The sequence below is a fragment of the Gossypium hirsutum genome, chromosome D06 (genome assembly GCF_007990345.1).
Source record: "Gossypium hirsutum isolate 1008001.06 chromosome D06, Gossypium_hirsutum_v2.1, whole genome shotgun sequence".
NCBI classification, from domain to species: Eukaryota; Viridiplantae; Streptophyta; class Magnoliopsida; order Malvales; family Malvaceae; genus Gossypium; species Gossypium hirsutum.
This window is the reverse complement of record NC_053442.1, coordinates 14,002,141-14,028,925: the sequence shown is the minus strand read 5'-3', so window position 1 is coordinate 14,028,925 and position 26,785 is coordinate 14,002,141. Positions and strand designations below refer to the sequence as shown.

Here is a 26,785-nt window from a genome sequence, read left to right as displayed (position 1 = left end):
TAAAGATTAAAATTCATCTCATAAAACCTTATAGGCCAAGTACCAAATATACCATAATGACCACTTAAACAACATGCCCAAAACAACCTAGATACATGTCATTTTAACACCAAGACATATATACATACAAAAGAGGTAATAAGGTGTGTTCTGAGTTGAGTTTTTGAGTTGGATGCTTGACCATTTAAAATCTATGTTTACTGACGTCCAGTATTGAATACACAGTACGTTGAGTATTGAATACACAGTGGTGCTAATATAATTCAAATTCATTATGTTAAGAATAGATTAAAGTAGGTATATATATAACAAGTATTGATTACATTAATGTATGCTACTTTAATTATAACGATCAAAATTTAAATGACATTGGAAAATTCGATTTAAAGGTCAAAATTAGTAAATCAAGTTAGCCAAAATTTTGAATCGAGTATTTGCGTGTTGGGTCTAGAATTTTAAGATAGAACAGTTAAGTTGAATTAATTTAATAAAATATTTTATAAATAGTATAGAAACTAAATTATTTAATGACCAAAACGAATAGGAATTGATTTAGAAATTGGTAGGACCTAAAGTGATAATTATGTCACTGTTACAATAGCAATTAAAATAATACTAAATTAGTTTAGATAATTAATGTGATCATGGCCATAAAACTCCACTAAGCTAACCATGTTATGGTTTTAACCATTGATTATTAATTATCCTATTAACTAAATGTTATTATTAATGATTAAATGGTGGAAGGAAAGAGAAAGATAATTTTCTTTCATCTTTCTTATTCCACTAAACCAAAAAACCAAAGAAAAGAATATTTCCTCCAAGCTTTCACCATTGTTGTGACCTCTCATGACTAATTTGGTAAGATTTCTTCCAAATTTTAGTAGAATTCTTTTTCTTTTTTCTTTTTTGTAAATAAAATAAAGATACAAAGCTAATAAACTTAGACCCTCAAAGGAGGATATTCAAACAATCTTAAGCCTAGTCTCCTAGTACAAACTATCTTAGTCAGGCAATCAGCAATTAAGTTATCTTCTCTGGGAATATGCTGAAATTCCCACTGCTTCACCCTCTTTAGAATATGATGAATTCTCCTGACTATGGCAGAATTAGAGTTCCTCGAAGAATCTTCCATGATTACATTAATAGCTTCAAAATTATCTGTTTGAATTAGAATCCTCTCGAAATGCCTATCCATAATAAAGTTTAACCTGTCTAGTATCCCCTAAATCTCTTCCTCCAATAAAATACAATTACCCAAATATCTAGCGAACCCAATTATCCACTCAACATTATAATCCCTCACACAGCCACCATCTGTTGCAAAGCTCTTTTCAAGCCTAAGCGAACCATCTATATTCAAACTCACCTAGCTATTAGATAAAGGCCAGTTATGAAGATAACATTATGCTTTATGAGATGGAATCCTTGAAGCAGAGGAATATTGCTTTGCCCAACTATATGAGATTTTAATGATCTCATCAACAATACACGAAATGCCTTGGAAAATAAACAAGTTATGATTCTTCCAAATACTCCACATGATACTCCCAAAGAGACATGGCCAATCAATTCCATTCAAAAAGGAAAAAAGATTACTCTGAAAATTGTTCTTCATCCAGTCGAGAAGAGGTCTAGTGTAGAATTCAGGAAGACTTTGTTGTGGAATGAGTTTATCCCAAATGCCTCTGGCAGTATGACAATCTCTGAGTATATGCAATACATCCTCATAATCGTGTCTATAAAGGCCACAAGCACTACTACTCCCAAAGCCTCGCCTTACCCTTTCAGCATTTGTAAGGAGGCGTTGCTTTAGAGCTAGCTAGATGAAAAAATGGATTCTATGAAGTCTTTTAAACTTCCAAGGTATTTCCCAGAACCATTCTTTTAAATTGAAAGTGCCTTCACAAACCTTCCCATAAATGCTTTTAAGAGAAAAAGAGTCAGTCAATGTAGCACTCCAAATAATTCTATCTGGACCTGACGAAGGATGTGATGGTGAAACACCTATTATTTTTTTGATGATCTCCTCTGGCACCCAAAGTCTAAAAAGGTCCAAGTTCCAAGAGCCATCACCCTTAATCATACTACTAAGGGAACAATTAGGTTAGCAGAGGAAGGAATAAAATTTAATAAATGACCACAATTTGGAATCCAGGGGTCTTTGCCAACATTTGATACTATTTCTGTCCTTGACTGACCAAATTAGATTCTCACGAATGGGGGGGTCATACCTTAGAAATGGATTTCCATAAAAAGGAACAACGACCCCTTGATGAATCTTCTAGTACACCGCTAAGGACTTTATATTTCGATCGAAAAACCTAAATCTAGAAGGCATTGGAATTTGAAATGATGTTAAAATCATCCTTCATCATGAATGAGGTATTATGGTCTTTCAATTGTCTGAGATCAAGACCTCTGTGAGACTTAGGTTGGCACACCAAATCCCAACTAACCAAGGCCGTCTTCGAGCTGCCATTATGAACTCCCCAAACAAAATTTCAAACCATGCGTTCAATCTCATCGCAAACACCTTTGGGAACCATCATCGTCTGCATGAAATAACTGAGATTCGAGAGAAGAACGGATTGTGCCAAAGTAACCCTACCAGCTAAAGAGAGTTGACTGGCATCCCATCTAGAAAACTTACTACACACCCTTTCCACCACGAAACGCAGAGTGATGCTAGTAACCTTGTCACAAAAAAGAGGCACACCAAGATAATATCCCAAATTTTTATCTTTTTGAAAACCAAAAAAAACCACTTATACGTCACCCAAAGTTGTCATCCACACTTTTTGAAAAGAAGATATTTGTCTTTCGCAAATTGATCTGATGCCCTGAATAGTCACAAAACTCATTCAGAATGCTTTTAATGACCTGAGCTTCACTATCATTAACATGACCAAAAAGTATCAAGTCATCAGCGAAGAAAAGATTTTAGTTTTGGGTTTTATTGTTAAAAAGATTTAAATTTTTTATATAGGAAACTTAAGATTTATGTATGAAATGGGTTAAATAAATTAAGTAAGATCATGTTATAAATGTGATAGATGGTAGTGTATAAGTTAAAATCAAGTTTAAATTATTTGGTTAAGGGTTTTATTTGTAAAGAATAAAAATTTTGAGGGTTCGTAATAAATAATACTTGTAAAAGGGTCATGTACTATATTTATAAAGTTGGATTTAAATTCGACTGGGTGAGAAATGAGCGTTTTAGATATTAGGATGTATAAAGATTAAAATGAATAAAATGTATTCATGTGTATAATGTGTTGGTTTGTACTTGAATTCTATTATTAATAAATTTTTCATATTTTAATTTAATTTTGTAGCGAATAATAAAACAAACAAACAAATTAATTTGTAGGGTTTCAATTTAAAAAAAACCAATGATTTCTAAAACTCAAAATAAATTGAATTAAAAAAATGGGAATTGATTTCTGAATAGTTTCAAATGTTGATTTCAATTTTAACACAAATCAATTGAGGTTTCCACGAGACCAAATGAACTATGTTTACTTCTTTACAATGAGTTTGGAATTTAAGAAATAAAATAAAGAAGAATTTTGCAAAAAGCCAAAGAGAAAAAAATGAAAAATTCTTTCCATTTCTTTTCTTGAGATTAAAAATAAATTAAGGCAAAATATTTTAAGCAAAAATTATTATTTATTTATTTTATTAATTTATTTTCAAATTAAAAAAATCATATTTAGTATTTATTTTATCAACTATACATAATATGTATATGTGTCAACGAATGATTAGGTGCATGTCCTTTTTCTTTTAAATGTGATAGTTCGATGAAGCAAACCGAAAATATCAAGAGGGGGTGAATTAACCTTTAAAAAATTTAGTGAAAACAAAGACAAGAATGAAACAAAGAACACAAAGAATTTAGAGTGATTCGGCCCAAATTGCTTACTCCACTACCTTAGCTTTCCACCACTAAGGATTTTCTCAAATTCACTAATTTGTTCTACTTTTGAGGACAAGGTTTAACCTTACAACTCCTTAAGATTTCTACCCTAAATCTTAAGTTTCAAACCCTCTCAAAGAGATACGAATGAGCAAACAAAGAAAGAATCCTTACAAGATAATTTTTTTTTTGTAAATTGAAGCACAAATACAATGAGATACACTTGAGCAAGAGAATAAAGATAAAGCTCACAAGTGTATGTAAGAAGAATATGAAATTTTAAGATCCAAGGTTGCTTGATTGATGATTTTTGCTTGACAGTGCTTTCTTGGATGTTGTAGGACTTTGAAAGATGGTATTTATACCCGCTAATAGATTTTCAACCATTAAGGTTGTTGGTGAAGTTAATATGGCCGTTGGGGATGTAAAATCAGAGCATTTATTTCACTTCCAACTGCAAGTATCGATACCTCCAAAAAGGGTACTGATATTTTTTTGTCATATATGCTAATTCAGAGACCATTTGAATGAAATATTCGATACTTAAAAATTATTTTACCGATACTTCCTGAAATAAGTATCGATACTGGATCGATACTTTGTAGGGTTTATGAGAAATAGAATACTATTTTGGTATCATTTTTAAGAAATGTGTCGATTATTTTTCAAAAAGTATCGATACCAAAAGCATTGTATCGATAATTTTTAGGGTTTCTGAAAACAGAATGCCTTTTTGGTCTTGATTTTTCTAAAGGTATCGATACTTACAAAATTATCGGTACTTGTCCATAAGGTATCGATACCTTTTGTCCTGGAGCAAATTTGACTTGTTTGAAGAAACATTTAAAATGATTTTAAAATGATTGAAATCATTTTGTGTTGGTTAAAATCATTTGCACTTGATTTTAAGATTGTTTCTAAGTTTTATCTTTTAGACTTCAAGTTTAAAAATTATTTTGTCAATATTAGCTTATATTCAAAAACACTTTTAATTTTTTATATCAAAATCTTTTATCAAATAAAGCTTAGTTTAACAATCTCCCCTTTTTTTATATAACAAAACATTTGGTTTTTTTTTTGAATAATTGCTCCCCCTTAATAAAAGACATTTTAAATTTGGGGCCAAAATAAAATTTATCATTCAATTTGGCATTCTTTTTACTTGAAAAAAAATTGATCACAAAAATTTGCATTTAGTTATCATCAAAGTGTAATCAATTAATTTACCTTGATTTACCTTTTCTTCTTCCCCTTTTTGTTATATCAAAAGACAAATAAAGCTTAAGGAGAAAAGAAGTTAGCTCATCAAAAGATAGATCAAGTTGAATGAGCATTTAAAAAAAATTGTATCTTAAAATACAAGGAAAACAATAAAGTGCAATAAAAGGATATAGGCATAAACATAAAAATAAAGGTGCAAATGTTATGAAAATGAAATGTATGGTCTAGAGTTGGTCTAATTATCATGATGAGGGGAGAAAGAAGGCATCGAAGGGAAACGGGCTAAAAGAGATGCCATTTGCGTCTCCAAATTTGAGAGATGAGAGTTAACATCTTCCCTAAGACCTCGAATATCATTGCTCAAGGAATGGATAGCAACGAGGATAGTACTATTACCCTCGGAGGAGGGTTGAGCAGCATGCGAAGAATAAGCTGGTGGAGCAACGGGCTCGAGTACCAGAATATCATCAAAAGCAGCGTCAACGTCGTCATCTTCACTGTTTGTCGGATGGTCATGTTTCTTTCAAGTGTTAGTGGCAGCATCGAAATCATATCTCTCGTGATGTAGGGCCTCATAACTAATAGATTGGTTAAAAGAAACGGGGGTGTCTCCATAGGTGCTAATGCCTAATTGCCTAAAAATATATGACAAATATGTACCATGAGGAAGAGTGATAATTGTATTCATCCCCCTTCCAATAGCTTTCATAATATCATTAAACAAAATAAGTGCAAGGTCAGGACGCCTATCAGATTTAAAACAATCGAGCCACCAATAATCGAGGTTTCGAAGCTTGGCATACTTTTTGATAGGTCTTAGGTTCCAACTGAGAATTAAATGGAGGACGGGATCATGGAGATTGAGTTCGGATGTTGATCCAAATTGGATAAAAATGGAGGGATCAAAATGCCCTTTTTCATCGAAGGAACCTTCAGAAGGTAAGTGAAGATAATCGCCAAAATCTTCGAGAGTGAGGCGAGTAGGAGTTCCCATTATAACTTTGGTGATGGCAATAACGGTATCACCAGACTCATCATGTTCAAGTTTGGCATTTGAAAAGAAAGCTCGAACAAGATTTAAATAAATTGGTAAAGAAATACTTAAAAATTCCATCCACCGTCAGTTTTGTAAAATAGGTAGATAAGCAAAACTAATAGCCTCTAACATGGCTATATCAACTTTCCTAGCCTCCTAAACACGTTTTGATGCAAAATATGAGTTAAAAATATACCTAGTGTGCGAGTCTTGAAAATATAAGTTTAACGATAACTCCAACTCACTAGATGGATTAGAAGAAGATGCACTAGTCCTAGAACACTTCTTTGGGACCATACTAACTATTAACCACTTAGAAAAACACTAAAACCAAAAAAAAAATCTCTTTGAGGAATTTTGTCAAACACTTGGCGAGTTAAGGTTTAAGAAAAATTTTAACAAAGATCTTGAGGAATAGGTGACCTCCTACAATAATACATTATATATATTGTTCAAAATATCCCAATAAATCATCAACAAACATGATTTCTACCTACATTTGTCAAAATCAACAAGTTGAAAGTTTTAGTTATTTACCTCAAAAATGTTGAATTAGGAAAAATCTTCAAGAAATGATGAGAAAATCTTGTGAAAAGGATGTTTGAAGATGTAAAAGGGCCAATATTTGTCAAAAAATTGAAGAAATTTGAAAAAAAAATTGGAGAGGAGATGAGAGGTTTTTCGATGGAAGGAAAAACAAATTTTAGGTTTCTTTGGTTTAAAACAGCAGCAGGTACCTTTAAAACCCCAGTAGTATCGATATTTTTATAAAAGTATAGATATTATTAATTTGGTATCAATACCAAATTACCATTCTGTTTTCCAAGTGCAGTAAAATAGCAAAAATGATATTTTTAGGTTGTATAGTTTTCTAAGGGTCCTAAAATGACTCCAAAATTGTTCCTAAACATTTTATATGCATAAAGATATGTAGTGTGAGTAAAATGCATGAAATGCATGAAGAAAAGATATGTTAAAAATGACTAAGTTTATACCACGTCTTTAAAATGTAAAAGGAAATGAAGTCAAAATGGAACAGTTTTTCTCATGAAACTCCCCTTACCTTTTTGTATATAAAAGCCATGAAATCTATACTCAACAAGCTTTTTGCGATAAAATAATCAAATAAGGTACAAGAAGATTGTAACATAAAGTTAAGGCAAGGTTGTTAAACCTAGTTCTCCCCTAAATGTCCAAAATCTTTCTTTGTCTAATGGTTTTGTAAAAATGTCAGCTAATTTGTTTAAGGTGTCTATATACTCTAGAACTATTTCACCCTTTTGGACATTATCTCTAATGAAATGATGTCTAATTTCAATGTGTTTAGTTCTAGAATGTTGGATGGGATTTTTAGTGAGACAAATAGCACTAGTATTGTCACACTTGATAGGAATGGTATCTACATCAATTCCATAGTCCTTAAGTTGTTGTTTCATCTATAAAATTTGAGCACAAAAACTACCAGCAGAAATATATTCCGCTTCGATGATGAACAATGTAATACTATTTTGTTTCTTTGAAAACCATGAAATTAGCATGTTGCCTAAAATTAACAAGTACCGGAGGTTTTTTTCCTATCTAATTTGCAACCTCCAAAATTCGCATCCGAAAGCATGCAAGCTAAAGGATGAGTCTCTAGAGTACCAAAGACATAAATTTGAAGTATCTCTAAGGTATCTAAAGATTCTCTTAAGGGCTTGTAAATGTGATTCCTTAGGACAAGATTAGTATCTAGCATACAAGCGTACACTAAACATAATGTCGGTTCTACTTGCAATAAGATAAAGTAAAGAACCAATCATTGACCTATATAATTTTAAATCGACACATTTACCTTCTTCATATTTGTCAAGCTTTGTAGAAGAACTCATTGGAGTAACTTGCGGTTTGAGAGTGTCCATCCCAAACTTTTTGAGCATGTCACTTGTGTACTTAGCTTGACTGATGAAGATACCATCCTTTCTTTACTTGATTTGGAGACCCAATAAGAAATTTAGTTCTCCCATCATGATCATCTCAAACTTACCTTACATTAGTTTAGAAAATTCTTGACAAAGAATATCATTAGTAAAACCAAAAATAATATCATCAATATAGATTTGAACTACTAATAAATCTTTGTCTTTTCTTTTAATAAAAAGTGTTGTGTCAACCTTCCCTTTACAAAAATCTTTTTCAATAAGAAAATTTGGTAACCTTTCATACCAAGCTTTAGGAGCTTGTTTCAAAACATGGTTTGGAAATTTTGGATCTTCAAAATCGGGTGGTTGTTCAACATACACTTCTTCATTTATAAAAACCATTTAGAAAAGCACTTTTTACATCCATTTGATATAATTTAAAATTATTAAAGCATACAAAAGCTAAGAGCATTCTAATGGCTTCCATCTTAGCTATGGGAGCATATGTTTCATCATAATCTATTCCTTCCTCTAGAGTGTAACCTTGAGCAACAAGTCTAGCCTTGTTCCTCACTATGTTACCACTCTCATCTTTGTTCCTAAAATCTCATTTAGTACTTATAGTAGATTTATCACTAGGTCTATCAACTAGGGTCCATATTTCACTTCTCTTAAATTGATTTAACTCTTCTTTGATGGCCAATATCCGATATTTATTATTTAATGCTTCTTTGATATTTTTAGGATCAATGCATGAGATAAATGCAACATACTTACAAGTCTTTTTAAGAGAAGATCTAGTAATTACCCCTTGGGATGGATCTCCCAAAATCATATCATCCTTCACATAGTTGAACTTTCTTGGATGAGTAACTTCCCTTTCCTTATTTGAAACTTCTTCTAGAGCATCTTGTATTTGTTCTTGAATTTTTCCATTTTATTATTGATCTTCTTTATTGAAAAATTCTGCATCATCATCATCAACACAAAAATCCTTTCTAGGAGGATTAGAGTCATAAAAAATAACAAGTATAGGCTCCTCTACTACTAAAGTTCTTTTGTTAAAGACTCGATAAGCTTTAGAATTTAAAAAATAACCAAGGAAAATTCCTTCATCACTTTTTGCATCAAATTTACCAATATTGTCTCTCTCATTGTTTAAAACAAAAAATTTGCATGCAAAGGGATGGAAATAGCTAATGTTAGGCTTTTTGTTTTTGAAAAGTTCATATGGTGTTTTCTTTAAAATAGGCATAATCATCACTCTATTAATCACATAGCAAGCGGTGTTTGTAGCTCCTGCCCAAAAATATTTTAGTAAATTATTTTCACAAAGCATGGTTCTAGCCATTTCCTCTAAAATTCTATTTTTCCTCTCAGCAAATCCATTTTGTTGAGGGGTTCTAGGTGCAGAAAAATTATGGCTAATTCCATTTGAGTTACAAAAATTTTCAAAACCAAGATTTTGAAATTCGGTTCCATGGTCACTTCTAATACTAGTGATAGATGAATCTTTTTCATTTTGGATCATTTTTTAAAATGTGATACATTTTCTAAAGCTTTATCTTTAGTACTTAAGAAAAGAACTCAAGTAAATCTAGAATAGTCATCAACAAGCACAAAAGCATATTATTTTCCACCCACGCTAGATGTCCTAATTGGAGCAAACAAGTCTATGTGAATTAGTTGAAGAACTCTACTAGTTGATACATCATTAATAGGTTTAAAAGAAACTCTTTTATGTTTACCCTTAATACAAGCATCACAAACATTATTCACGTCAAAGTCAATTTTAGGTAATCCTCTTACTAAGTCATTTTTAACTAATTTATGCAATATGCTCATGCTAGCATGTCCTAGTTTTCTATGCCATAACAAAGAGCTATTCTTATTTTCAGCAATAAGACATAAGCTAGAGTTATGCATATCATCTAAATGCACCATATATATATATTCTATCATATGTTTTACAAGCATAATCTTATTAGAAGCAATGTCAATGACTTCACAACCTGTAGACTTAAATATGACATTGAAACATTTATCACATAATTGACTAATACTTAGAATATTATGCTTAAGGCCATTGACATACAACACATTTTCAATAATGATAGAAGAGGTTTTACCAATAGAGCCTATTCCTTCAATTTGTTTTGTAGAGTTGTCACCTCTCCTTCACTTTTTGGCTTCAAATCAATAAAGTGACTCTTGTCACCGATTATGTGTCTTGAGCATCCACTATCAAGGTACCATAAGTTTTTCTTTGAATAACCCACCTCAAAGCAATACCCCTTTTCCTATAAACATAGAATTAAGATTTGATTTTTGGTACCCAAATTCTTTTGGGTCCATAAGCATTAGTTCATATAATTTTAGTCTCTTTGGGTATCCATTTTAAAATCATGCTTCTATCTTGAGAAATTATGAGTATTTTAGGGACCCATACACTTTTAATGATCTTTCTCTTGTAAAAATTTTGGGGACCTCTATGTTTATAGAAATTAAAGCTGTTTTTAACAATGTTTGTTTCAAATTTTCTCATTTTCTCATTTTTCTAAAACTTTGTTAGAGTGAGCTTTTTCACTCTTAAGCAACTCAAATTACTTTTGATGATCCTCATAAGCTTTTGAAAGTAAATAATGCAAGTCTAAATTTTTTTTCAAAGTCATTAATAATTTCTTGCATTTTATTTACTTTTTCTTCAAGTTCATGATTGGTTTTAGAAAGTAACTCATTTCCATTTCTAAATTTTGAAACATTTTTCTTGTGTTTTGACATCATGACTTCAAATTCCAAACCCACTTCATCATAGACATCTTGCAACTCATCAAAAGAATAATCATTTAAAGTAGATGAGTTAGAAGTTACCTTAATATCATTGATGGCCATAAGGTAAAGATTGACTACTTCTTGATTTTCATTGTCCAATGAATCCTCATCACTCCAAGTAGTAACATGAGCCTTAAGCTTTTGTTTGCTTGACCCTTTTTTCTTCCATTGAGGACACTCAAACATGATGTGTCCTAGCTTCTTGCATTCATAGCATATGATAGGGTCCTTCTCTTTAGTAGATTCATTCTTGAGTCATTCCTTCTTTTGGAATTGTCTTCCTTTGTTGGACCTCATGAACCTCTTGAATCTTTTTGCAAACATTTTCATTTCTTCATCGTCATCATTATTGCTAGAGTCTTCATCCTTTTCACAAGTTGTTGATTTGAATGCAACTCCCACTTTCTTTGAAACTTCTTTGATTTCCTTTGTGTTATAGTTGATCTTCATTTCATACGTCAACAAGGAACCAAGAACCCATCAAGGGATAGTGAGTTGAGATCTTTTGACTCTTCTATTTCTGTCACTTTAGGTTTGTAACAGCCCGATTTTGGGCCTAGTCGAAAAAGTGGTTTTAGGACCACAAATTTGACGAGGATAAAATTTATTTTTATTTTATTCTTATGGTCTACGATTTCAAAAAATGATTTTTTAAAAATTTCGTTTGAAAATTTCGACGTTTGGGCACTCAATTTAGTCAAAATGACTAAATTGTAAAAAGTGTAAAAGTTGAGATCTACATGTTAGAGGTCTCCAATTGTTATGAAATTTTAAATTGGAGGTCCTTAGATGGTAATTAGACCATTGGTTAAGTTGGTGGACAAAAATGGACATGGTTAGGCATGTTTCCAAAGTTTTTCATTAAGGGCATTTTGGTCATTTAGTTATTAAAATGAATTAAAAACAAAATTAAAAGCCAATTTTTGTCCATCTTCAACCCCTAGGCCGAAAATTGCATGGATAAACCATGGCTGGGGTTTTTCAAGCTTCCAAGCTCGATTGTAAGTCCGTTCTAGCCCCGTTTTTAATGATTTTTATGTTTTTGAAATCCTCGTAACAAGATTTACCTATTTTTACCATTATTTCGAACTAGGGTTTGTGTTTAAAAATTTACCCATGAATGATATGCATGTATTATGATGTTTTATGGAAGAATATGAATGTTTGGAGTGTGATGAACTTCTTTTACTAAGTGATTTTCGATGAAAATGCCTAAAAAGATTAATTTGTAAAAGTTATAAAATATGTCACAAGTGTGTGAATAAGTGAGAATTGTGGACTGCTATAGTTATGAAAATGGTTTGGCTAGGCCTAAAATGCAAGGAAATTGAATAAAAATTATTTTACGAGTCTAGGGGCAAAATTGTAATTTTGTGAAACTTTAGGGGCAAAAATGTAATTTTTTAAAGTGTGATTTTTGGACTAAATTGAATAATGTGAGTTTTAATTAAGTTAAATGTGTTATTATAAATCAAGAAAGACGAGAAATTGACTTTGATCAGTGAAAAAGAAAAGTGAAAAATTTTCTGGTTGAACCTCCGGAATAGAAAAGATACGAATGAAGTGACAATAATGATCACATGTGTGGCACGGGCTGTGTGCAGGCCACTTTGTGAAAGAGATAGTAATGGTCACGTGTGTAGTACTAGCTGTAGGCTACTACGTGTACCGGGTACCATTGATTATAAAGGTGGTTATTGTGTGCTGATTCCTCCTGGTATCATTGATTATAAAGGTGACTGTTGTGTGTTGATTCCACCAGGTACCATTGATTATGAAGGTGGTTGTTATGTGCTGATTCCACCGTGTATCTGTTATTATTCCAAAGTGTTCATTAGGAAATTGACTAAGTAAAAATACATTAGATCATGTAACGACTAAGTGTAATTGAATATGACTATGTGATGAATGAATGTAAGTATAAGTGTGAAAATTAATGAACAATGTGCTCGATATTTGATCAAACCATTGGTAAGATGCAATGGAGTAAGTGAAATTATGAAAGAGTAAATTTAGCAACAACACAGTTTTGGACAGCAGTAGTTGTGTGACTTTGAAAAATCAGCAAAAATGATGGAAATCGAATTAAAGAGTGAATAAGATATGAAATTAAAGCTGAATGAGTCTATTTTCACATAAAAGAGAGAGAGCAAGAAAACGAGTTTTATATTATGATATATTTGAATTTTAGTGAGATAGGGCTAGAATGATTTCGGAATCTCCTATTTTGAATTTGGAAAATCATTAAAAATTGTACAAAAAATAATTATGGGATAAAATTTATATTTTTAGAATCTTGAATGAGTCTATTTTCAAAATAAATAAACGAGAACATTATAATTTTGTACTATGAAATAATTAATTTTTAGTGAAGAAAGTTCAGAACTATTGAGCAGTGAAATAGGGGAAATTTTAAAGAATAAACTGTACTTATTAGCTAAGAAAAAAAATTAAAAAATTTTATGGTAAGAAGATATGTGAATCTAGTTTCGGGGAAAATTAACAAATCTTAATTTGGAGCTCGGTAGCTCGAGATATAAATAAATTAGTGACTCTGACTCAGACAGACAGTTTGAATTTACATACAGGAAAATAGTGAAAGTATGGATAATGTTGTTTAAGTGTGTTATACACATTAAGTATGTGGAATAGAGAGGAGGAGGAGGAGGAAAATTGGAAAATATATGAATTATTTGTGTATAATTGGTAATATGCTCAATTATAATTGATAAATGATGAAATAGAAATTATGCTTATATTTGCGTATTATTGGTCATGATTTAAGCTCATGTGGGAAAATAAAGTTTCATAGTATGTGTGTATGGTATATTTGGAATATGATTTAGCTTGAAGTAATGTCATGAATGGTTTATGAATTAACACATGTTGGTAAGTTTGATACATTAATAAATGTTGTGCTTATCCATGCTCATAATGCTTATGCTATATGTTTATTTGGTTAACAGATTTGATGTACATGCTTAGGCTTTGACCAAGTTGTGGCTGGATTATGCCATGTTAAACTTATAAGTTCTGCATTGAAATGGTAAGTGCCTAAATGGAAATATGCTTGTGATCATGACAGGGGTGGTAAGGTTTAAATTATGTAATCTCTAGTGAAATGGTTTATCATGTGGTTAGTTCCAAAAAGAATTATGCTTAAATGCACTAGCTTGCTACTACGGTTGAACGATATGTTTATGTCTTGTGTGATATGCATAGGAAAAAGGTGTGGAAAGGTAATGAAATAGTAAGTTCATATTTGAAGTGAAAAATGACGAAAAAGGGGATGATGAGTTGAATTGATGTTGTTATTTAAGATAAAGTGATATTTTCATTGCAAAATTGAGAATTTCATAAATGTGTTAATGAATGGTATAATCGAAAAAAGTTGAGTTAAATAGTAAATATGTATTAGTATTGGACTTACTAATATTGAATTGTACGTGAATTAAATGGAAATTGCTAGTGATATGATTTGAATTGTGAGCATGAAAAATTGTGAACTAAATGAAATCGAATTGAAGCATTGAATTGCATGGGTATGTATCAGGTCTCGTAGGCCCTATTTATTATGAATATAATATTTTGAGGATATATTGTGAAGAATTATAAAAGCATGTTAAAAAAAATTGAAATTTTTAATTTAGATGAAATTTTATATTACGGTTAAATACGTTTACAAATGTTTGTGTTTGGGTAATGCCTCGTACCCTATTCTGGTGTCGAATACAGGTAAGGGGTGTTACAAGGTTCCAAAGATGTTGGAAGACTATTCAACATCTTCTTTACCATCTCCTTGTTGGGATATGTCTTCCCAAAAGCTTTGAGACCATTAATGATATGAGTGAAGTAATCGGACATCTCATTGATTCCTTCTTCCAGTTCTGCCTTAAACAATTCATAATCAAGGGTGAGAGGACATATCTTGGGCTTCTTAACTCTACTTGTCCCTTCATGGGTGACTTTAAGTTTGTCTTATATTTCTTTTGTATTGTCGCACAACGAGACTCAATTGTACTCATTTAGACCAAGAGGAAAAAATAGAGTGTGAATAGCCTTTACATTTAATTGCACTTTCTTGATATCATTTTCATCTCATTCACTCTCTTCCTTTGGGACAATAACACCTTCGACCCTCTTTATTAGGATGGATGACCCATTAGTAACTATCCTCTAAACTTCATAGTCGTTGGCTTCGATGAATAGCTTCATTTTTGTTTTCCAATATGAGTAGTTGGTGCCATTGAATAGTGAAGGCCTCATGGTGGAATGCCCTTCTTCCAATATAGTGGAGTTTTGCTCCGATGCCATGAAGGAAATTTCTTGACTTGTAGCTTCTATCTTGAATACCTTAAGGATCTTCTTTCTTGGTGGTAAAAACATCTCTAGAGTTCTAGCTCTGATTACAATTGATAGCTCTATGAAGCAAATTGAAAATGCCAAGAGGGGGTGAATTGGCCTTTAAAAAATTTGGTGAAAGCAATGACAAGAATGAAACAAAGAACACAAAGAATTTAGAGTGGTTCGACCCCAATTGCCTACTCCACTACCTTAGCTTTCCACCACTAAGGGTTTTCTCAAATTCACTAATTTGTTCGACCTCTGAGGACAAGGTTTAACCTTACAACTCCTTAAGATTTCTACCCCAAATCTTAAGCTTCAAACCTTTTCAAAGAGATACAAATGAGCAAACAAATAAACAATCTTTACAAGATAAAATTGTTTGCAAATTGAAGCACAAATACAATGAGATACATTTGAGCAAGAGAATAAAGATAAAGGTCACAAGTGTATGTAAGAAGAATATGAAAATTTAAGCTCTAAGGTTGTTTGATTAATGATTTTTGCTTGAAAGTGATTTCTTGGATGTTGTAAGACTTTGAAAGATGGTATTTATACCCCCTAATTGATTTTCAGCCATTGAGGTTGTTGGAGAAGTTAATATGGCCGTTGGGGATGTAAAACCAGAGTATTTATTTCACTTGCAACTACGAGTATCGATACCTCCAAAAAGGGTATCGATATTTTTGTCATAAATGCTAATTCAGCGGCCGTTGGAATGAAATAATTGATACTTAAAAATTATTTTATCGATACTTCCTGAAATAGGTATCGGTACCGAATCGATACTTTGTAGGGTTTATGAGAAACATAATACTATTTTGGTATCATTTTTAAGAAAGGTATTGATTGTTTTTCAAAAAGTATCGATACCAAAAGCATGGTATCGATAATTTTTAGGGTTTTTAAAAACAGAATGCCTTTTTGGTCTCGATTTTTCTAAAGGTATCAATATTTACAAAATTATCAATACCTGTCCGTAAGGTATCAATACCTTTTGTCCTGAAGCAAATTTGACTTGTTTGAAAAAAAACATTTAACATGATTGAAATCATTTTGACTTGGTTAAAATCATTTTGACTTGGTTAAAATCATTTCCACTTGATTTTAAAATTGTTTCAAAGTTTTATCTTTTAGACTTCAAATTTAAAAATTATTTTGTCAATTTTAACTTATATTAAAAAACACTTTTAGTTTATTATATCAAAATCTTTTATCAAATAAAGCTTAGTTTAACAAAATGTCATTTGAGTTTTGGAATAAAAACTACAATAAGGACTTCAATACCACTGTAAGATTATATATATATATATATATATAATTTGGAGGCTAGATTTTGCTTAAGATTTGAGTTCTGATTGTTAAAAAATTGGATTTTATTTAGGTATAAAATAACATTTAATCCTTGATCTTGAGAATTTTCTCATTTTGGTTTCAAATTTTTTTGTCAAACATTAGCGTGGAAACTTGGTAGTTTTTTCCTAGTTGATCCTTAAATTTAGATTTGATTAAAGTAAGATGAAACGTTACTTTAAAATTATGCAATATCATCACTTAATTTTTTTTAAAAAAATTATAATTTATTTGTAGTTTTTAAATATTCTTGGTTTTTTTATATTTTATATTTATTTTAAAATTTTTAGGTGATAATGGGCACTTTCTCATCTCATTTTAGGTAGTGTTTGAAAAGCCTCCTTATAATTATATTTGAGTGTAATTGTTTATACTTACATAAAGGTGGCATGTTTGGTAGTCATTGTAATTAGTGGATCCTATCGAATTGGGTGTAATTGCAACATCCCAATTACACTTTCAAATTCTTAAGAAATGGGTGTGAATTAAAGTAATTAGTAGGTAATTACACCCAAATTCAATTTTAAAAAATTATTTTTATACAAGTTATAAAAAAATATATTATAAGCATGAATACACAAAGTGCTTAAGATGATTATGGAATTTTTTTTACATTATAAATATTTAAAAATATATTATAAAAAAATTGTGTATTTTATAAAATTATAACAAAAAGTATATTATTTAAATCCTAAAAAATTTCTAAAATTATGACCAAAAAGTTTTTTATAAAAATAATTTACATGTTATATAAGTTTTACAATATTTATTTATAAAAAATTATGGCAAAGAAGTATGGAAATAATTTATTTATATGTCCATACTATATATTATAAAAATAATATGCTTATTTATAAAAAATGTTATAATTTTTTTATCATAACTTATTTATAAAAAGATAACTTTCTAAAGTTATCGTGAAAAAATTATATTGTTTATAAGAAATGCTATGAAAAATTTAGACAATTTATAAAAAAAATTTATTAAGGTTATATATTATAAGTTTTATATTATTTTTACTTAATATACATATTATAAAAAGGGTTATAACTTACCATAAATTTTTCTTCAAATTAAGTTTATATATATTTGTACTTAAAATTACATATTATTTGGATTATGAGCTCAAATATTACAAGGTCGGTGTTAATTATGAAAATAAAAAAGGTTTTTTTGCACCATATTGTGGGGTAGATACCATTGGAGATAATGATGCCAGACACAAGTACCTTAGACAGCTTGAGAATTCTTTAATTTTATACATTCAAAGCTTTGAAATGTGATTGAGAAGATATTTATTGTTCTAAAAAATATTTCACATTAACAACATCACATTAGTATAGTATAAAAAAAAGGTTGAATCGTACTTGTCGAAACCATTTCTTTTTGAGAAAAAAAAACAAAGATTAGTTGTCGACTTAAAAAAAACAAAAATTGGGAGTCGCCACCAATCTTTTATTAAGGTGTGATTGGATCACCTAAAAAACGACTTTGGTCTACGAGTTTCAGAAAAACGGATTCGGGAGTCCGTTACGTACGATGAAGGATTAGCACCCTCGTAACGCCCAAAAATTGGTACCAAATTGATTAATTAATGTCTTAAAGTCGAGAGTTTAAAAAATACGGTCCTTAATTAAATTATTTATTAAGACTTTCTCATTTTAAAAAAGAAAAATATCACACCCAATGCGTTAGGGCACAACATTTTATTCTCTTCAAGATGAGTTAGTCCAAAAAACTCGTGTAATAAAATTTAAGAAAATATCTAATTGTTTAAAATTTATGAAGAAATCGCAACCCAATACGTTAGGGCACAATTTCCTAAAATTCCAAACAATCAATATTTCCTTTATTTTTTTTAAAAAAAATCTTAGTCTTGAGAAATCGACGTGTCACATCCAATACATTAGGACACAACATATTGAATTCCCGATGACAAGTTTTATTTTGTTTGATTAAAGAGCAATCCTCGATTGTTAGATTTTACGAAGAAAATCGGAACCCAATACGTTAGGGCTCAACTTTCTTGAAAATCCTAAATACGAGTATTATCTCTATTTTGAAAAACTCTATTTTTAAATTCGAGTAAAAAGATGATGTAATATTAGATTGAATGCATGTATAAATGCCGCTTTAACAAATAATGATAATGAATATAACAATGACATAGAGATAATATAAATATACATAAGAAAATAATCAATGACATGCAAAATATCGAATAAACGAGTTAAAATAAAATAATGTAAATGAAAACACAAAATAATAGATAAATGAAAGAAATAAACAAAAAAATATAAAGAATAAAAGGTACATAATATATACGTTGAAATTATGAGAAAAAAATGATTTACTTATAAAATTTTGGATTATAGAATTATATAAACAAAAGTCATAATGCATTTAAGAAAATAAATATTGTAAAATATGTGTTAAAAATATAAGTATATATTTAAGCATTTTTGAAAAAAAACATGGGTATGTATAGATATATATATAAATATAAAAATATTTATTAAAATATATATATGTACACGTAAAATATATTAAAAATAATTAAATAATATCTACATTATAAAAAAATAAATATATGTATATATATAAACATGAGAAAAATATTAGTTGAAAAAAAATATGTACATAAAAAAATAAATATAAATATATATAGATTTAAAAAAATAATTACATATGAAAATTATAAAAATAAAAAATAATTACATTATTAAAATTAATTAATTTTAAGAAAAATGTTAAAAAAAACTGAATTAAACTACAAATAAAAAATCTGGGGTAAATTCGCAAATAATTGAAGACTGGGGGATCCTATTGAACACGCTAACAATTCAGAGGGGCTGAAAATGAAATTATCTCTTCTCCTCCAAAACAGCGTCTTTTCAAATAGGGTTAAATTGAAATCAAAGAAAAATTGAAGGGATAAATTTTAAAAATAAAAGAAACCTAATTGTAAAAGCGTTAAAAGGCGGAGGGGCTAAAAGCGTAATTTGCCCCTCCACTCAAAAATGCGCGGACCCTAGGCTGGGTCGGGTCAGTTTCGGGTTGACCCATGCCCAAAACGGCGCCGTTTTAATTAGCTATTTAAACCAAAAATCCTTTCAAAAATTTCAGTTTTTTGAACCTTTAAAAAAACTTCAAAAAAAGGCTCTCCCCTCCCCAGTCATCCAAGCACCGGTTCGACCATCGGCCACCGCGCCACCGCCAACCTTTGGCGCTGGCACCGCCGTCTGCGCTGGCCAAAAAGGAGAAAATCTCCTATTCGGTTCCTTGGGCCTCTCTAAACCCAAATCTGGGTTTGGGGTTTTCAGAAAATTGACAGAAGCCGCAAATAAATCGAGGAAATCCTTCAGTTTCCGGCCACCGATCCTCGGCGTGGCTCCCTCAAACGCTTCAGCACCGCCTCAGAGTCCAAAGAAAGGTAATTTCTTTCGTTTTTTGATTCAATATTATTTGTTTTTAAAAAAGAAGAAAAAAGAAATATATATGTATAAATAACAATAGAAAAAATAAACAAAAATTAAAAATATCAACCTTTAATTCCGATTGACTCTCTGTTTGTGCTGTGAAATTGCTTGTTTTTTTTATTTGATTTTTTTCCCTCCTTTTTACAATATTGAATCTGCTTTTTTATAGCAGTTTATGAAAAAAAAGAAAAAAGGTAAGACATATCTAATACATTATTTGCTTGCTGATTTTTTTGGATTTTCTTGCTATTCTACTGATATTATTCTGTTGCCTTTCTTGCCGTGCGAATTTGGAGAAGGCGCACAAAAAGATTCGGCTCGTGCAGAGGGACTTGGCTGCGGCGGCTGAAATTTACCCTAAAAACCCTAGGGATTTCTGAAACTGTTTGGGGCCACACTATGATTGGGCCATTTTTTAGATTGGGTCTGGAGCTTTGGGTTTTGTGATTTTAGGCTTAGTGTTGTAAAAAAATACTGGACTTTTATTTTTATTTTTGTTTATTAAAGGCTGGGCAAAATCTAGGCATTACAGTACTAATATGTTCATAATTTCAATTATAGGTAGAATTGAGATGATTCATACTTCGAAGAGTAAATGAAAGAAGAAGATCTCGATAATATTAATGATATAGATTCAAATTCAAATGATGATGATGAACTCAATCAATGAGTAACAAATAATAATAAGGAGCATATGTTAAATATTAAAGTGGAAATAACTCAATAAATATGTAATAGAATAATTATATAAAATTGCACATTATGTTTATTTTTCTTATTATTTTATATGATGATTTGATTTTAATTTTTAATTTATTTAGAAATTATTTTTATGATGCTAATAATTTTTTAATAATTAATATTTTTTTAAAAACATAAACTATATAGCTATATAATTACAATTTGTACTACTAAACATAACATAGCAAATTACAATTTAGTTATACTCTATTAGCATAAAGAATTATAATTTTTTATAATGATAAAGAGAGTTTAATTACTCTTATGCTTAATCTATTAAGTTAAAAAATTATCAAATTTGTAATTAACAACTTTATCCGTTCATTTACGTCCGGTGAACAGGTCTGTCGAAAACGAAGGAGAACAAATCAATCCCTCCACTCTCATTTTAAGACCATCCTCCAATTTAAGAGCAAAGATAAAAAGGACAACCAAAATCCCACACGCCGGACCACCACCCGCGGCCGCCTCCATCCCCGAACATGGCTTCCTCTTGTTCTCTCTTTCACTCTTCTCTCTCCTCCAAATCCAAATCCAAATTCCCATTGCCCCATCATCAAAACAACACCAAATTCAATCGCCCTCCCCCTACTGTTATCTCATGCACCTCCTCATCTACCTACGATCCCTGCCCTTCTACTACCTCCTCTAACAGTAACTCCCCTTCTCCACTAAAGAGCGGACGCCTTGCCGATGAGAACATCCGCGATGAGGCTCGTCGCCACCGCTTCATTGCCAACAACACCTTCTCCGCCAAGTACGTTCCCTTCAATGCTGGACCCGACTCCACCGAGTCGTACTCGCTCGACGAGATCGTATACCGGAGCCTTTCGGGCGGACTGCTCGACGTTCAACATGACATTGAGGCTTTGAAGAAGTTCGACGGCGCGTATTGGAGGGAGTTGTTCGATTCACGCGTGGGGAAAACCACGTGGCCGTACGGATCAGGAGTATGGTCCAAAAAGGAATGGGTTTTACCCGAGATAGACCCGAACGACATCGTTTCGGCTTTCGAAGGGAACTCCAATCTGTTCTGGGCCGAACGTTACGGGAAACAGTTCTTGGGGATGAACGATTTGTGGGTTAAACACTGTGGAATCAGCCACACCGGTAGTTTCAAGGATTTGGGAATGACCGTTTTGGTCAGCCAAGTTAACCGTCTGAGAAAACTGAAACGACCCGTCGTCGGAGTCGGCTGCGCATCCACCGGCGACACGTCGGCTGCCTTGTCCGCTTATTGCGCCGCCGCTGGGATCCCTTCCATTGTCTTTTTACCGGCAAATAAAATCTCCATTGCCCAATTAATTCAACCGATAGCGAATGGCTCTTTCGTTCTGAGCATCGACACCGATTTTGACGGTTGCATGAAGTTAATACGGGAAGTCACCTCAGAGTTACCGATTTACCTTGCCAATTCATTGAACAGTTTGAGACTGGAAGGGCAAAAAACGGCTGCCATTGAGATTTTACAGCAGTTTGATTGGGAAGTTCCAGATTGGGTTATTGTTCCCGGCGGTAATTTGGGGAACATTTATGCTTTCTACAAAGGGTTCAAAATGTGTCAAGAACTAGGGCTTGTTGATAGGGAACCTCGATTAGTTTGTTCCCAAGCCGCCAATGCTAATCCCCTTTATTTGTGTTATAAATCAGGGTGGATTCAGTTTAAGGCAGTCAAGGCAAATACTACATTTGCTTCAGCTATTCAAATTGGTGACCCTGTTTCTATAGATAGAGCTGTTTATGCTTTGAAAAACTCAAATGGGATTGTTGAAGAAGCGACGGAGGAAGAGTTAATGGATGCAATGGCGCAGGCAGATTCTACAGGGATGTTTATTTGCCCTCATACTGGAGTTGCATTGTCTGCCTTGATTAAGCTTAGGAATAGTGGGGTTATTGCAGCGGGGGATCGAACGGTTGTGGTTAGCACAGCTCATGGATTGAAGTTTTCGCAATCTAAGGTCGATTATCACTCAAAGAAGATCCCGGATATGGCCTGCCGGTTTGCTAATCCGCCAGTGCAAGTGAAGGCAGACTTTGGTTCTGTTATGGATGTGCTGAAGAAGTATTTGGGAAATAAAACTCCAAATCACTAAGCTAAGCATTTGGTATGCATGATTTTAATTCTGGTGTTACCTTGCTTTTATTTTTTTATATAAATTTTGTTCTAGATCGCCTTACTCAGCACAGAAATCACCTGGTAGCCACGTAATTTATTTACATTTTTTGAGCCAGAAGCTCGATATTTTTGTACCTAGATCAGGATTTGCTACAGTCGCCTCAATAACTTGTTCAATAAAAGCTTTATATTGTGGCTTTGGGTAATCAGAATCTAGATATATGATTGTGCCTCAAGAATATGCTTCCCTTTATTCTGCATTCACCCATCAAAATGGTTTGTAAGTTTTTCGTCTAAAGGAAGTGTTAAATTACTTTATTTCTAAAGCTTGGATTAGTCGTGTTTGTAGGGTCCTGTCCATGAAATTGTGTGATTTACTGTTCATTTTTTTCAACATGTGGAAATTGGAGAATGAAAATGACTACTTTATGAGTGGAATCGGTTATGTTCATGGGGCAAAATTCACCAGATTGAGCCGAAAAAACGAAAATGCTTTCAGTTGAACGCATTTTCAGTGGATTGATAAGAAAACACTTTCAGCTGAAAATGTTTTTGTTCTCTCTCCACGAGTAATGGTGATTTTATTGTTTTAGGGTTAAGGTTTAGATTTTTATTAAGAGGTTAGGTTAGGTTTTATAAGGTTAAGGATTTTAGGGATTAGGGATTAGAGTTTTTTATGCTTTTTAAATTTTTTATATATTCTTTAGAAATTTTTTATTAATTTTTTTAGTTATAAAGTTAATATTATTTTTAAAAATTTGAAATTATTTAGAGCCCAATTTGGTATACTTTTCAAAAATGACAAGTACCAAAAGAGTATTTACAACAATCGTATTTATACCAATTGTATATTTGAATTATTCGAATTGTAAAATTTAATTCGATTCAAAATCAAAAGTCGAACTATTCGATTTGATTAACTATTAATTTGTATTTTTTTATTTTTTTTCAAATGGAACTTAGTTTTGATCACCTATAGTTTACTACAAGTTGAGGTCGATTAGAAATCTTCAAAAAATATTATCCTGAGAATCTCGGGATATCCTATGGGTGAGTGAGAAATTTGTAGGAAGTGAAATTGGTAAAGGGAAAATGCTCCACGTAGGACGCGTTTTCAGTGCATTGACAAAAAAATGCACTGAAAGTGCGTCCAACTGGACGCGTTTTCATGCTATATCAGTTGAAAATGAGTCTCGCTGGATGCGCTTTCAGTGAATATTTTTGACATGTCATTGAAAACACGCCCTACGTGGAACATTTTTCCTCTACCAATTTCAACGCATGCAAACTTCCCACTCACCCGTGAGATATTTTGAAAAAATTTTCTAAATCAATTGCCACTCACCCCTGTTCTATAAAAGGATGACTTTTAGCATTGAGTGTCATAAGGCAATTTCGAGCAAACAAAATAGCATGAAGAATCGCAAGAAGAGGAAGTTCACAAAGCATTTGTAAGGCATAATTTGGAGTAAAGACGTAATTGCATCAGGTAAGGTTTGATTTTTGTTGTTCATATATAATTACAAATCTATTTTTCTGCATAATATTTTTGTTTCCAACATGTGAAACAGGTTATTTCGTTAAAAATGAGTGGACAAATTAATGTTGTTTATTACGACAGTGAAGTCCGTAACATCGAAAATGAGGTCATTTTTCATCGAAAAACACAGCGTGGTTGGCTTTCAACTCGAACATAAAATTGGCAGAGTTGCTTGCAATAACTAGGTGAAAATGGTCAGATCCACCCAGATGAGAGTATCGCCATTGAAATATCAATTTTGTGCTTCGGTCAACCCCATCAAATATGATACTTTTGATATTAGAGGCGCAAGAGGGGATGGAGGCAATGGTGTAGGTGCATATTGCTAGTGGATCACCAATACTCAAGTTATATGCGGAGTTTGCAAACATATATAAAGGCAATCGGAGGTTAACATATGTAACACTCCTACCCGACCCAAACATCAGATCCGGATATGAGATGTCACATTTGGATCAGGTTATTGTATATACACATAATTCTCTAGGTTTTAAAAAGTCAAACTACATTTCCTATTTATTTAAAGGTTGTACAACAACGTCTATAAAATTTAAAATAGAGATTTATTGGTTTAACTCTGGCCTCTTAAAGAAGTTATATGGTTACAACCTATTCGTCTTCTTGGCGAAGTTCCTAAAGGTGACCACCTATCATATATGCATGACACTTTCCTTGTATCAGCACGATCTGGCTTGGTCCCTTCTTGAGTCTCTATTCTTGTATCTTCTGCATTCATAGAACAATTCTTGTAAGTTCAAATGAACTTAGTGAGTTTCTGCATTTCACAATAATGGACCCCTCATTACAGGGGTTTTAAATAAAAAGAACTAGATACGAATAACTCTCTGCTTGTACAAGTAACTTCTCTTAATCCATCGTAGTGGATTTTATCTTATTCCTTATCCAATCCGTTGGCAAATAGATCTTAGTGTGGTTGCTTCTCCGGCCATTATATCAACCTTCAATCAGCATTTCCAGTTTCTCTGGATGTCTCACCATCTCGGTGGACTTTATCATTTCTTTAAACTAATTTTCTTTCTTCCACTTATCTCTCAATATGGATTTCTCTTTCCCAACATTATGCCTGATTAATGTGGCCTACCTGATTGCCTTCCTAAAGGATTTTGTTGAGTATTCTCAATCTAACTAGTCCATGGCAGATTCTTTCGTCCGGCCGTTCGGTGATATGACTAACAGGGTCACATGCCACATTGTCAAACTAAATCCTGCTTAGTTTTAAATGGCAACCAGATTACTTCCTCATAATCCACCTTGAGCGCATTACTCTTAAACATAGCACATCCTCCTACTGCAGACCACTAAGGCCTGAAATACTCAATCGCTGTCAATGAGGGACCATCTCGGTTCACGAGTTCTCTTTCTTACCTTCTGGTTATTACGAAACTAGCCATTTGACTGTTACCCTTTACCTAGTTATTTTTCTTTAGGAAGGAATGGTCTTGGCAAGCATATTTTTCGTCCGGTATACCTTTTTTTAATAGTGGGTTCTCTCTAACTCCTCATTTCCTTATAACCTGGCCAGTATACCTTATATCCAACATCTAGCTTACAAGGTTCCTCTAAGGACCATCTGGCAATTGGTAATAGTGGAACATCATCTACGATCCTTGGATAAACCATCTTTCATTTGCCATCACACCAAGCACTATTAGAATGCCATTTCCCATGACTCTCTCTCTGGCTGAGTTACCACCAATATCCCCTACTGGTTTACACAACTACCATTCTAGTAGTCTCTTCCCATTTTTATTACATTCCTCATTTATTGACAGATTCCTTCAATCCGTTGGCTAACCATTGCATCTCATACTTTCATTATCTTTCTAACATTTTTCCTTATTGCAACATTTCCCATGATTATCATTTCGGATGAACACTCGTGTTTACTATCCAAGTGAGCTTCTCCTTGTTCAGTGTCCCAATGGACTCCACAAGTTGTTGTAGTCGTGCTATGGCTTTACTCACATGGTCTCATGTTTGATGTCCTAACGGACTTCATCAATTGTCACAGTCCTATTATGATCCTTCACTTCCGTATTCCTGTGTTTAACATCCCATCGGACTCTTTACAATGTCATAGTATCTTTCAACTATGGTCTTACTCATTTTACTGTCAATTCGTCAATTGATGTCATAACGTTTTTCAGTTATGGTCTTACAGAATATAACCTTGTGTTGACTGTCCCAACAGAATATCTGGGTTACCATAGTCCAGCTATGGTCTTACACATTATATTTCCCGTGTTTACTATTCTGGCGAACTATTAGGATGTTATAGC

General features: G+C 32.2%; 1 protein-coding gene across 1 annotated transcript; it reads left to right on the top strand.

The window, feature by feature from the left end:
- The first annotated feature begins 21,140 nt into the window (after nt 1–21,140).
- Nucleotides 21,141–23,151, top strand: LOC107901092 (threonine synthase 1, chloroplastic). Its single transcript, XM_016826959.2, has one exon. The coding sequence runs from the start codon at nt 21,312–21,314 to the stop codon at nt 22,920–22,922; it is 1,611 nt and encodes a 536-aa protein (XP_016682448.1). The 5' UTR covers nt 21,141–21,311; the 3' UTR covers nt 22,923–23,151.
- The last annotated feature ends 3,634 nt before the right edge of the window (nt 23,152–26,785 follow it).